This window comes from Scyliorhinus canicula, chromosome 19, assembly GCF_902713615.1.
Source record: "Scyliorhinus canicula chromosome 19, sScyCan1.1, whole genome shotgun sequence".
NCBI lineage: Eukaryota > Metazoa > Chordata > Chondrichthyes > Carcharhiniformes > Scyliorhinidae > Scyliorhinus > Scyliorhinus canicula.
In genome coordinates this window covers 35,819,464-35,833,588 of record NC_052164.1, presented here as the reverse complement: position 1 = coordinate 35,833,588, position 14,125 = coordinate 35,819,464, and the positions used below count along the sequence as shown (strand labels likewise).

Sequence of the window (14,125 nt, the reverse complement as noted above, 5' to 3'; positions counted from 1 at the left end):
AAAACCCATCATCATGTTTGAACCTCCAGTAGTTTGAAAATGGATCTCTTCCATTGACCTTGGATATTTGGATTCCCTCGTTTCACGGAGCTGTGGGTCTCCTTGAAAATTGTGCCCTGTAAACATATTGGGCTGAAATTTCCCCAGCAATTGAGTCACGCAACTTCCCAATTTGGCAGACCTTTAAAAGGCCCCCCACCCTTTCATTCAAGAAGGCAGTGTCGGGATAAGGTTTGGCCTGCCACTTCTGGAGGCAGGCGATTGCTGAGGCAGGTCTGGTTGGAAGGCCTGCCTTGGTTCTCTAATTTTAGCCCACTTTTATTAAAAAACAATTAGGCCCTCTATTTCTCACCCATCTTCCTATCATTCTCTGCCTTTAGCCATTCGCCCAGTATCCACTATTGGAGGACCTCAGGAGCCGTATGGAAATGAAAGCAAAACAAGTTTCTAGCTGTCTAAAGGAGCTTTCACTCATGCCTGATACTTGAAAAAAATGTCTCATTCATGAAACCCATTCAAAAAATTTAAATCTCCTGAAGCAGTCAATATGTTGTAAAAACAAATAAACTTCTGTTGACTAAACACAACAAAGGCAGCTGATCTTTCAATAACCTCTTAAAACTGTCAATCAAATATGTGATCTGAGCCCTCCATTAGCTTTTGAAACTCAGCGAAGCATTCATAATGGATTTAGCTCGAATATAAACAATTGGGAAACGTGAATAGTGAAGCCTATTGAAATTGCAGTATTAGATGGTTAGTGGGGAGGTTTTCTCAGCCATATCAGGTGGCATGTCAATCAATGCACCCCAGCAAGGATGTCTGCTGTTTTATTCGAATTGAAAGCTACAGCCTGTTTTTTATTTTATTTTTAAAGGGAAGGGGATTTAAATTACTTCAGATCATGACACTTAAAACAGATCTTATCCACCCATCACAAGCAGTTATGCCTCCTCCACAAATTTGAAGTTCACACACTACGGATTAATACCGTTTGAAGTGCAAAAACGGGGTCTCTTTGAACTCGGCACTAATTTCAAATGGTTTCCTGCCTGTGTGATTCATACACTGCCCCCTTCCCCCTGCCAGCAAAAAAGGGTTTTGAAGAAATGGTCCAATCCCTTGAAAATCTGGCCCTTACAGTTATAATCCAATTCCTCCTAGGTTTCCGAGTTTATCCATATCCAATATAAGATGATAAGAAATAGGAACATTAGTAGATGATTCAGCCCTTCGAGCCCACTTCACCATTTAATATACCCGTGGGGTGGTTTGCACTGATGGTTCAGTGGTAATAAGCCCGTGGCTAATTCTCAACCTCAACTTCACTTTCCCGTTTGATCCTCATATTCCTGAGAGAAGCCAGTTTTAGCATAAATTTAGAAAGTTGCCTCACAAGTGACCAGATCCAGTGCAGTGAATTAAAACTGTGCCAATATAAAAGCAGCAATACTGCCAGCTCCCTTGTAAGAAGAACTAGTTTAATATTTGGATTCCAAATCTACGAACCTATTCATTGCTCTATTTTAAGAGCTTAACGGATCTGGTAATGCATCTTCCCATTTTATCATCGTGACAGTGGTTCAACTTACTAACTGACACAGACTCTCCAGGATATGCTATGAATAAATCAAGGTGGATGATGAACCATTGAAAACACAGTCACATCAATGTCATAGCTCATATTTACTGCAGTGTAGACTTGGCAATGAACGAACACTGTAATTGGGTTACTGCAGTGCAGATAGACAGGATTACATTTCATAAGAATTACAACTATCAGACTCTGGCGGTCTTTTAGTCAAATAGAAATATTGTTGACTCTTCAGGGGGGAAACTAAGAGCAGTCAATCTTGTTAGTGATCCCTGAAAGGATCATTTTGATTAATGGCTTCAAATACCTACAAATATAACACTGATATTGATAATGGCTGTAAAACATCAAGCGCTTGGATGGAGAAAGGTGCTGATTTTTGGCTTGCCAATACCCTCAATTTGGGGACAAGTGGGATGGAGTATGCCAGAATAATTTCTGCGAGACACTTGCTAGTTTTAGGGGATGTTTCATTTTCCTGTTGTGTCCGTGATATGTCTTCAGAGCTCAAGTCCAAAACACGCAGATGCTTCATTCGTTTACTAAAGGGGCACATGAGAAAGCTCCGATAAATCTATTATCCCATGGGAGTGCTGCCAAGTAAAGGTGGAATTCCTACTTGCTATACTTTGACTAATGGACTCCGACAATGCATTCCAGATGTGGATTAAAATCCTCAATTACAACTGTTACATATGACAGCAGCATGCCATTGCAATATAAAGATATTTGGCGGAGCAAGGGTTAATATGGGACTAGAGAATAGAACCAGCCATGGTATGATGCAGTCACATGGTAGTAGACTTGAGGAATAGAGCCTGGAAGGCGCCACCATGGAGGCAGCAGCCATGCATGGCAGGACCGTGGATATGTAGATAGTTATGGGCTCATAATAAATGGCTTACGTTTAAATGTACAAGTCTCAAGACTTCTTAGTGAGAGATCAAACAAACCTTTATAACCTTGCAGCTGCTGTGTTCATCTTTAATTTCAGCTCCCCAATCGGATAAGAGAATCCAAAACACCTCAATACTTAAGCCAACAAACATTGTAACTCAACAGATATACCAACCTTTCCATATCAGTTGTAGGAAAAGCAACATTAATGTACTCTCTCACTCATCTTTCATCCCCACAAAGTCCCACCATCTCATATGTTCATTTCACATGGTACGAGTTACGTTAAGGCCAGTGTAGTCATTCTGAGACCTAAGTGCCCACAGCTCCAGGATTTCTGTCAGCAGTTACAAAACCACTGATATATCTCGAATTTCCACAGCTTCCCATCCAGGAAGAGGCCTGTGCCTTCTCAGTCTCTGGCTAATGCTGTGCAGGCCAACTCTGGAGAATCACTGTTTTGAACAAAGCCCACAACACTTTATTGTTCTGATACCCTTGCACAACTCTTCACAGACCCCAGGAAGTTCACTTCTGTCTGAAGTGCCAGGGGCTGGTTTAGCTGACTCGGCTAAATCGCTGGCTTTGAAAACAGACCAAGCAGGCCAGCAGCACGGTTCGATTCCCGTACCAGCCTCCCTGAACAGGTGGCGGAATGTGGCTACTAAGGGCTTTTCACAGTAAATTCATTTGAAGCCTACTTGTGACAATAAGTGATTTTCATTTCAAATGGGCTAGTGCGGTAGGACACATCGCATGCCAAAGTTAGTTCAACGAATAATGCACTTAATTAGATTTCTTTCTTCGTTCTCTCCTCCATATAGATTTAGGAGGATTTAATAATTATTAGATAACACAAGCTGTAACAGCCCAGAGAGTGGAGATTATACACTGTGACATTAGTAACAAATGGGCTAGACAGCTGGTTTGTAATGCAGAACAAGGCCAGCAGCACGGTTCAATTCCCGTACCAGCCTTCCCGAACAGGCACCGGAATGTGGCGACTAGGGGCTTTTCACAGTAACTTCATTGAAGCCTACTCGTGACAATAAGCGATTTTAATTTCATTCATTTTCAAATGTCCACCAGTAAAACCAGTTTGATCTGCATAGAAGGAGGGTTGTGTACCCCTGTAAACCTCCCAGCTCCTCCCCCACACACACACTTTTTCATCTGACAGAATATGTCCTACGAACCACTGGTCGACAAATCCCACCATACCCTGCATGACCTTTTACAAATTAAACATATATTCCAGCACATAGCCATGATTTAAAAAAAACATAAGTTGACCATCTTGAACTGTATTTTAATTCCCTGACAAATCCCTGTTCAAAGCATTGTCATTCTTTGAATCATGTTATCTTCCAGGTCAATAAACTACACAAAAAGCCTTCGAGGTCTCGGATCGAAAGTGACCTATCCTAACATAGCCCAGGACCACCAAAACGATGCATGGAAATAGATCCAAACGAACACAATCTGTCATGGAATGTGCTGGGATCAGTCGGTGCATTGAGCTTACTGAACCTCATATTCAGACCCACAAATTCTACCCTCCCAGGAGAAATGAATGCTGCAGGGGCTGCAGTCAGAGGGGAACACATTCTTCCCCCTCTTTCTGCGGAATGCAACATGGAGCATGACGAGTCTCTCAATTCACGTAGGTCTGAGTTTAGGTCTGCTGGGTTAAATTACCAGAACATCCGCTCTTCTGCAACATTTACTAACAGAACGATCACTTACCCTTGTTTTGGAGCACCACTGTGCTCGTCACAGCAATGAAACATTGCTGGGCCATGTGCTAGTTAGAAAAGCACCAAATGTTTCATTCAATAACATGCAGTCTGGAACCAATTGCTGGGAACCTAGTCTTCTCCCATAAAGATCCAGGCCACCATTCACAAAATGCAGATGGGAATCCACATTTTGCAAGCCAGTGATCAGGTTTGACACCTGCTAGCTGAGACATATTACCAAATGTTGTCGATTTTTCCTGAATCCAAACATTGTACCTATTTTTTGCAACATATAATAATGACCCTGTTCCACGGAGCTATCAAAAAAAAACGCAGTTGCTGGAAGTCTGAAATAGAAGCAGACTCGGCAAGTCGGACAGCTTTTGTGGAGAGAGAACCCAATGCATTAGGGAGTTATGGATCTCTAGAACATGTTCCTAGTACTAGTTAAAATTGTAATTGCTGGCGTGACTATAACTTAACCAGTGGCTGGAATTCTCTAGCCTTTGGGATTCCTGTTCTCGCTAGCAGAACACTTCCGTCTGCAGGTTTTCCGGCGGCGTGCGGTGGTTTCAACGGGAAATCCCATTGACAAGCTGCAGGAGTAGAGAATCCTGCCGCTGGAGGAACACACAGCTGGGGGACCGGAGAATCCAGCCTGTGTTTCTGCTAACTGTTCAGATCAGTGCACCGATCCAATGACTTGCAGGAACTAATCAAGTGAGGCAGTGCAGATAGAAAGGTTCTTAATAAGATTAAGTTGCTTTTTCCTTGGGAAGTTTATATTTTATTGCTTCTAATAGATCATATTCAGCTATGCTGTCTTTAAGTTTAAATCAATGAAAATGAGAATTGTTACAGTGTGCAGACAGAATACTAGAATGGGCACCTTTTTAAAAAATATTTTTTTATTCTCCTTTTTCACATTTTCTCCCGAATTTACACCCACCAACAATAAACAATCAGCAACAAATATGTCAATCCCATAACAACAACAACGATCCCATCCTCCCACCAACTCCCAAACATCAGCCCACATGTTTACATGAACAAATGACAAAAAGAAATCAGGGATTACCCATAGTCACCCTTAATACACACAGCCCCCCCCCCCCCCCCCCCCCCCCCCCCCCCGTCCTTCCCCTCAGTTCAAACTTCTCAAGGTCAAGTATTCCAACAGGTCCGCCCCCCCCCCCCCCTTCCACAACACCCCCCCCCCCCCCCCCCCCCTCCACAACGCTCACACACATCTTCAACTCCTTCAAAGAATTGGCTCATCCTCGCCCTCGTGAGGTGTGCTCTGTATACCACCTTCAGCTGTATCAGCCCCAACCTCGCACACGAGGTGGAGGCATTTACTCTCCGGAGCACCTCACACTAGACCCCCTCTTCTTTAACCTCTCCCAACTCTTCCTCCCACTTTGCTTTTATCCTCTACCAAAATAGCTCCGTACACCGCTGGCACTACCCCCTTCTCCAGTCCCCTTGTCGTCAGCACCTCCTCCAGCAATGTGGAGGCCAGTTCCTCCGGGAAGTTCTGTATCTCCTTCCTGGCAAAATCTCGAACCGGCATGTATCTAAATATTTCTCCCTGCTCCAGCCCATACTTCGCTTCCAGCTCCCTCAATCCTACAAAGCGACCCCATAGAAACAAATCTTTTAGCGACTTAATCCCCTTACCTTCCCATTTCCGAAAACTTCCATCCCACCTCCCTGGCTCAAATCTGTGGTTCCCCCGAATCGGCATTTCCTTTGACCCTGCCCCAACCCGAAGTGTTGGCGAAACTGCCTCCAGATTTTCAATGAAACTATTATAACCGGACTCCCCGAGTATTTCCCCGGAGCTATCGGGAGCGGCGCTGTTGCTAGTGCTTTCAGTCCTGACCCCCTGCACAACCTCTCCTCCATTCTGACCCACTGGGAATCAGCCCCTCTGACCCAGCCCCGCACCTTCTCCACATTCGCCGCCCAGTAGTAGTTTATCAGGTTCAGAAGACCAAACCTCCTGCCTGCCTTCCCCTCTGTAGCAGCACCTTTCTCACTCTGGCCACCTTCCCTCCCCATATGAACGAGGTAATCCTTCCCTCCCCATATGAACGAGGTAATCCTTCCCTCCCCATATGAATGAGGTGATCCTTCCCTCAATCTCCCTGAAAAAAGTATTTGGCAGGAAAATCGGTAGGCATTGAAAAATAAGCAGAAATCGCGGCAACACATTCATTTTAACCGCCTGTACCCGACAAGCCAGTGACAGAGGGAGACATCCCACTTTGCCAGATCGGCTTTCACTCTCCCCACTAAACTAGTGATATTGTACCTGCGAAGCCTCCCCCACGTCCGGGCAACCTGCACCCCCAGCCCCCCCCCCCCCCCCCCTCCCCACACTATTCCTTTCCATGCTCCCGAACTTCTTAATGCGATGGCAAATGGCTCAATCGTAAGTGCAAACAGCAGGGGGGACATAGGACATCCCTGCCTTGTCCCATGGTGGAGAGAAAAATATCTTGAGCTGATGTTCTTTGTGCGGACACTCGCCTTCAGCTCCTTATATAATACGTTTACCCAGTTGACAAATCTTGGTCCAATCCAATAGATATATGAACGGGTGGGGAACAGAGGGAAGTAGATCCTTGGAAAATAGGCAACAGGCTTAGATAAAGGATCTGGATCGGCGCAGACTGGGAGGGCCGAAGGGCCTGTTCCTGTGCTGTAATTTTCTTTGTTCTAATCCCAAAACTCTCCAGAACTGCCATCAAGTACCCCCATTCTACCCGGTCAAACGCCTTCTCGGCATCCAATGCCACAACTAGCCTCTGTTTCCTTCCCTTCCGCCGGTGCCATAACGATGTTCAAAATCCTCCTAATGTTCGAAAAAAGCTGCCTCCCTCTCACAAACCCTGTCTGATCCTCACCTATCACCTTTGGGAAGCACTCCTCCAGCCCACCTGCCAGTACCGTCGCCAATACTTTTGCGTCCACATTCAGAAGTGATATGGGCCTATGCGACCCACACTCCGTCGGATCCTTATCTTTTTTTAGCAACAGTGAAATCGATGCCTGCCCCAAGGTTTGTGGCAATACCCCCTTCCCTATCGCCTCTTCAAACATCCCCACCATCAGGGATGCCAGCTTATCCTTGAATTTTTTATAATATTCCACCGGAAACCCATCCGGTCCTGCCACCTTCCCCGACTGCATCCTCCCAATTAGAATGGGCACCTTACTAACAATAATAACCTTTATTAGTGTCACAAGTAGTAGGCTTACATTAACATTGCAATGAAGTTATTGTGAAAATCCCCTGGTCGCCGCACTACGGCACCTGTTCGGGTACACTGAGAGAGAATTCAGAATGCCCAAATTACCTATCAGCATGTCTTTCGGGACTTGTGGGAGGAAACCGGAGCACCCGGAGGAAACCCACGCAGACACGGGGAGAATGGGCAGACTCCGCATAGTGACCCAGCCTGGGAATCGAACCCGGGTCTCTGGTGCTGTGAAGCAACAGTGCTAACCACTGTGTTGACATGCCGCCCAAGGTGAATGGTTAGCATTACCAAACTGTAGTGGAAACCAACCAGCGTCAAGCGGAGCGATAATCAGTACTTTTTTAAAAACCATTTTCCACTGTTATGTAATCTCTTTTAAACCACCCCTGTAACTTACGGTTTTAATACTGGCTTTCTACAACCATGGGCGGTATTCTCCCCTACCCAGCGGGGCGGGGGGTCCTGGCGTAGCGGAGTGGCACCAACCACTCTGGCTTCGGGCCTCCCCGAATTCCACACCGTTAGTGGCTCCCGCTCCGTCGACTGGCGCCAACGGCCTTTGGCCCCCACGTCGACCGGCGTCAGGGCTGGCCGAAAGGCCTTCGGCGTGAGTCCGCGCATGCGCCGGAGCGTCAGCATCTGCTGACGTCACCACCGGCGCATCCGCAGTGGGGGCCGTGGCAGCGACGGAAGAAAAAGAGTGCCCCCACCGTACAGGTCCGCCCGCCGATCGGTGGGCCCCGATCGCGGGCCAGGCCACCGGGAGGATCACCCCCAGGGGTCCGATCGTCCCGGGCCCCCCCAGGACCCCGGGTCCCGCTCGCGCCGCCTGCTCCCGCCAGCACAGAGGTGGTTTAAACCACGTCGGTGGGCGAGGCCTGACAGCGGCAAGACTTCGGCCCATCGCGGGCCGGATAACGGAGAATCGCCGCGGGGGGCCCGCCGACCGGCGGGGCGCAATTCCGCCCCCGCCGATTCCCGGGTGACGAAGAATTCCGGCCACAGCGGGGGCGGCTTTTAAGAAGGCCCCGGGCGATTCCCCGACCCTGCGGGGGGTCGGAGAATTCCGCCCCTCGTGAGGAGCTAAGCAAGATGAAAATGGAACTTCGCCCCCTTGGTTGTTGCTGTGACTGAATTGGGAGCACTCATATATCTGAGCTAAATGGCTGCAGGTTCAAGCCCCACTCCTCGTCATTATTAATCTGCCAGCCAAGCTCAGAAAAACAGATCATATTTGTTTGTGGGACCTTGCTATGTACAAAAATGGCTCCTGCCTTTCCTAAATAACAGCAGTGATCACACTTCAGAAAATACATAGGAAAAATGCTCTGGAGGCTGGAAACCTTAAATAAAAACAGCGAATACAGGGAATGCTTAACAGGTCAGGCAGCATCTGTGGCGAGAGGAACAGAGTTAATGGGCAGGACCCATACTGGTCGTGCTGCGCCCGAAAAGCAGCGAGGCACCACGTGACCGGTAGAGGCCGGGTGATCCCACTTCCGAGATCTTCCTGACTCGCCACAGCTCGCAAGATCTAACGCAATCTCACGTGACATCGCGATGTGAATCCTGCCCATTATGGACTGGATCACTTTTCTGGCAAAACTGCATATTAGAGTGAGACTGCTAGTCTTACTCTAATATGCGTTCCCGAGATCTAATCAAGATGTGGAATCTAACTCCCCTCGCCTTGTAGACATCGGCTGGCATTGGGCGGCATGGTAGCACAGTGGTTAGCACAGTTGCTTCATGGTTCCACGGTCTCGGATTCGATTTCCTGCTTGGGTCACTGTCTGTGCGGAGGCCGCACTGTCTCCTCGTGTTTGCGTGGGTTTCCTCCGGGTGCTCCGGTTTCCTCCCACAGTCCAAAGATGTGCAGGTTAGGTGGATTGGCCATGCTAAATTGTCCTTAGTGACCAAGAGGCTAGGTGGGGTTGCTGGGTTATGGGGATAGGGTGGAGGTGTGGGTTTGGGTAGCGTGCCCTTTCCAAGGGCCGGCGCAGACTCGATGGGCCGAATGGCCTCCTTCTGCACTGTAAATTCTATGAGAGCCGTTCAGTGCTAGTCTCCACAAATGGGGACCAGACGGAATGACAGTTATGGTGGCCTCCCAGTGGATTGGAGACCGCCGGGTGCAGGCCCTCTGGGCAGGGTGGCACCCTGGCACTGCTGGTGCCACCATTACACCCTGGCACTGCCACCTGGCATTTCTCGCACAGCGGACACCTGGTCGGGGTTGCCTGCGTGGGTGTTGCTGGATGCGCGGGAGCATGAGGACCTCCTGATAATGAGTTGCGGTTGGGGGGGGGGGGGAATGTTTGGGAGTTGCCTCGCAGGCTTGAAGGAATGGGACGCCATTTAAAAATCGCATCCCAATCTCTCCCTGCACCAAGGAGTTCCGGTGAGTGGAGTTCCTGGGTGCAGGGAATGCAGCTGAGTGCTGCCTCGGCCAAGATTTCCCCATAGAGGCCCCCGATCTACCCAGATGGGCGTTAGATAGTGGCTAATCATGCGCACCACGAGTCTCTGTCCCCATTCGTGTAGATCTCGCCCATAATCACCTTCATCTTTCAGTTAAAATGTCATTAATAAGCTCTATGCCTGCGCATATTATAATTTTGGTAGATTGTCTGCTGGGGCCTTATGGCACTGATCATCAAATCATAGAATCCCTACAGTGTCGAGGGAAGCTATTCGGCTCATCGGGTCCTCATTGACCCTTTGAAAAAGCACCCTCTCCCTGCAATCTCATAACCCCACCCCACCTGCACATTCCTGGACACTAAGGAGCAATTTAGCATGGCCAGTCTACCTAACCTGCCTATCTTTGGACTGTGGGAGGAAACCGGAGCACCCGGAGGAAACCCACGCAGACACGGGGAGAACGAGCAAACCCACACACTGACAGTGACCCAATCCGGAATTGAACCCGGATCCCTGGCGCTGTGAGGCAGCGGTGCTAACCACTGTGCCGTCCCTAATGTACTGTAAGGACCCTGCAACATCGCAGTGATCATGAGATTTCCTATTTATACCCCCTGTAGCAGAGGGACGGTTTCACTCCTGTTTAATGCTGACTCATGTTATATTTGGGTACATGGGTTTGAACATTATGCTGAGTAATTTCATATAAGTGCACAACCTATCAAATTGCTTTGTTACATTAGATGAAGTGTTAACCCATTTAAACTAATGGCTTGGCTCCACTTCAATCAGTTATGATTCTGTTCTGCCAACCCAAACAGCTGCCAACTTGAACATTACTTGCTTATTCCTGAGTGCTACTGGTAATTTTCAGTAAGCTGTATCAGAACTTTGCTGAGTAAAAGTAAGTCCTGCTGTCACTCACTCTACATTGCTTAATTTCAGAATACAAGCAACCTGACGAGATAAATTGTATTAATTTTACTGGAAGGTCCATTGTTCTGTCCATTTTTCTCTGACCTCTGAATTGCCTTGATGTGTTTGTTATGTTAAAGGTGCTGCACAGCATGGATCATCGTTGTACGTGTGCTTGTGTGCTTTATTTTTGCAATATTGTCATAGAAATTCAATCATTGTCAGACCCCACCTTGGCAGCGTGCTTTTGGTACAAGGTGCTGTTTTTTCCTACTACTTTTAAGACTGTACAACTGGCAGCACGGTGGCACAGTGGTTAGCATTGCTGCCTACGGCGCTGAGGACCCGGGTTCGAATCCCGGCCCTGGGTCACTGTCCGTGAGGAGTTTGCACATTCTCCCCGTGTCTGCGTGGGTTTCACCCCCACAACCCAAAGATGTGCAGGTTAGGTGGATCGGCCACGCTAAATTGCCCCTTAATTGGAAAAAATAATTGGGTACTCTAAATTTAAAAAAAGAAAAAAAAAAGACTGTACAACTATTGGTCCAGGAGGAGGTGTGAGACAAGATTAGTTCAGATGTACAGCTAGCCAGGAGGTGACTCTCAGTTTTTGTAAATGTGTGCTTTGTATTGCATGGAATTAGACCAGAAGCAGTCACAGTGACCAATATATACGGAAGTGCTAATGGAGTGGTAATGCAGTTGATGTGGTGTATATGGATAAAACGCCACACTTGTGAGAAAGGTTAGAACTCGGGGAATAAAAAGGACGTCAGCAGCACCGATATGAAATTGGCTGAGTGACAGGAAACAAGGAGTAGCGGTTGTTTCTCTTGGATTGGAGACAGGTTTATAGAGGTGTTCTCTTGGAGTCAGTGTTAGGACCTCAGCTCTTCCTGACATATATTAATGACTTCGGCCTTGGTGTACAGAGCACAATTTCAAAATTTGCGGATGACACAAACATTTTAAGCATTACGATGTGTAAGGAGGAAATTGATAACACTCAGGAAGACTCGGACCGACTGGTAGAGTAAGTGGACAAGTGAAATTTATTGCAGAGGAACGTGAAGTGATTAATTGGGTAGGAAAAAGTGGAGTCAATGTAAAACAAGAGACATAATACTAAAGGGTGAGACAGCAGATGGACCTGGACGAATAGGTGTATACACCATTGAAGGTGATAGGACAAGACCCTGCATGGGGTTCCTCTGGAGACCTCCATTGATGGGGAGTTTCCCTGTGTGCGTGGGGAGACGGGGGACGGGGGGGGGGGAGGGGGGGTCACCAGACCTTGTGTGCATGTTGCGGTCCCTATGTATGTGGGGGGGGGGGTCTCCATGCACTTGGGAACAGGGTTCCCTGATTCTGTGACACGGGTTCTTCATGTCTTTTACCAGAGAGCAGGATTAAAGGACATCCCGATCGCTGGGAAGCCAACGTTACCAGTTCGTTCCAACCCCACTCCAGCAGCATAGCGACTCAGGACATGCCACAGGATTTTTCTACTCTAAGTGCTGGATAATATGGTGAGAAAAGCCAGCCATGCAGCCAGCGTGCTGCATACCACTTTTCTCACCTGGTGCGGTACTTAGAAGAAAAAAACAGAAAGTGTTGCCCACCAATTTGTTCTGAAAGGAAATAGTCCCATACAGTTCGAGACTAGTGTAATAATCAGCGTATGAAGAACACCCAGTACTGATGTCTAGTGGTAATATATTAAAGTGTGAAAATGTCATATTGTCATTAGAGCAAACCCCAAGCTTTTCAATCTTTTGAAAAATAATTAATGTAGTTACGATATACCCTGACCAATTTCATGTTCACCTTTGTTAGACCTGTGTCAACTTTACCCCAGTATATACGTTTCTTTATTCTGGATGGTTCTCATAAATTGTTGTTTTGTTTTTGTCTTCAGATGCTTGTCTACGATTGTATTACTGTTTCACTTGTATCCCTGCAGTGGGTAGATGAGGGAAATAGTAGGGAAACATTATCCTCTTACATTACATTCCATTGCGCAGAAAATGACTCCTGCAATCTAATAATGGCTTGCTCTGCACCATTTAGCACTCGCATGCATTGTATTGCTGGACTGTATGAATGCCTAATCATCGAAAGAAAGATCTCAAAACTGGATCCTGAAATGTATTCGGATTCATCAAGTTGTAGGTTAATTTAATATGTTTATATATAACGTTGCTGTTCTCTTCTTACATACAGCATGAACAACAACCTCATATTGCATACAGATCTCCTGGTCCTGATATCCCTGTGGGATGTACATCATCTGGTAAGGAATGCTCCTTCATCCATTATGTACCATAGGCTATTTGAGTCAATGTCCTGACAGGAAGGGGGAGAATGATAGTTGCCCATTGTAGTATTTCAATTCTAAAGAGAGACTCTGAACCATTTGCCCTGGGGTTCTTACCGTCTCATAGCCCAACTCTCTCAGATTAAGAAGAATTTTCCGGATGGAGTGTTGGCTACAGTAAAATCTGGATTATCTGGCAAACTCGGAGGATGGGTGGTACAGGTTAATCAAAAAATGTCGGTTAGGAGGGAGTTACATTACTCCAGACAAAAGACAAGGTACGGCTCTGTCTTTGAGGGGTTGAAGGGAGGCAGTCGGGCAGTCAAGGGCCCCACCACACTAGGACATCACAGTAAAACCATCACAACTGTAGATCAAGCTGACACCACAACGAACACCATGACCTTCAGACTGGCTTTGAAAACGAAATCGAGCTGTCACTTGTTGACAGTTGCTCCGAGCGGTATGTCTTTGTTCAGACACCAATAACCAAAACCGACCCAATAATTTAGCAATTTCAATGTACAACCTAAGAACAGCTGTGGTAGATTTACAATCTATTGTTATTATTAGTTTTTAAAAAAAGAATGCATTACCTACACACTGAGAAATCGAGCTGTCCACAATTCTGGCACCCAGAGAATTTGTGGGGTTCCACTATGTTGGTGTTGGCCAGAATGGATTGATTTGACGTAAGGGTGGGTGGCTATAATAAAGAGTTTACCTTTAATGAGATGGTGTTGGAGGCCCCTGCTACCAACAGTGCCCAACCATGTAAACTAGTTGAACTCTGCCAGTCTGATAGTGGAGTGCTGGATAACAAAAGAGTTTATTGCAGTTGGACTCTGAGGGGCTGGTTTAGCACAGGGCTAAAGAGCTGGCTTTTAAAGCAGACCAAGGCAGGCCAGCAGCACAGTTCAATTCCCGTACCAGCCTCCCTGAACAGGTGCCGGAATGTGGCGACTAGGGG

General features: G+C 47.0%; 1 protein-coding gene across 3 annotated transcripts in view; it reads left to right on the top strand.

Annotated features, from left to right (window-relative positions):
• adam11 (ADAM metallopeptidase domain 11) overlaps positions 1 to 14,125 on the top strand; it is a 213,849-nt gene that overhangs the window by 98,159 nt on the left and 101,565 nt on the right. For all 3 annotated transcript variants that reach the window (XM_038779233.1, XM_038779232.1, XM_038779234.1), the window contains exon 7: positions 13,062 to 13,131. In XM_038779233.1, coding sequence (XP_038635161.1) covers positions 13,062 to 13,131 — 70 coding nt within the window. The remainder of the gene's footprint in view (positions 1 to 13,061; positions 13,132 to 14,125) is intronic.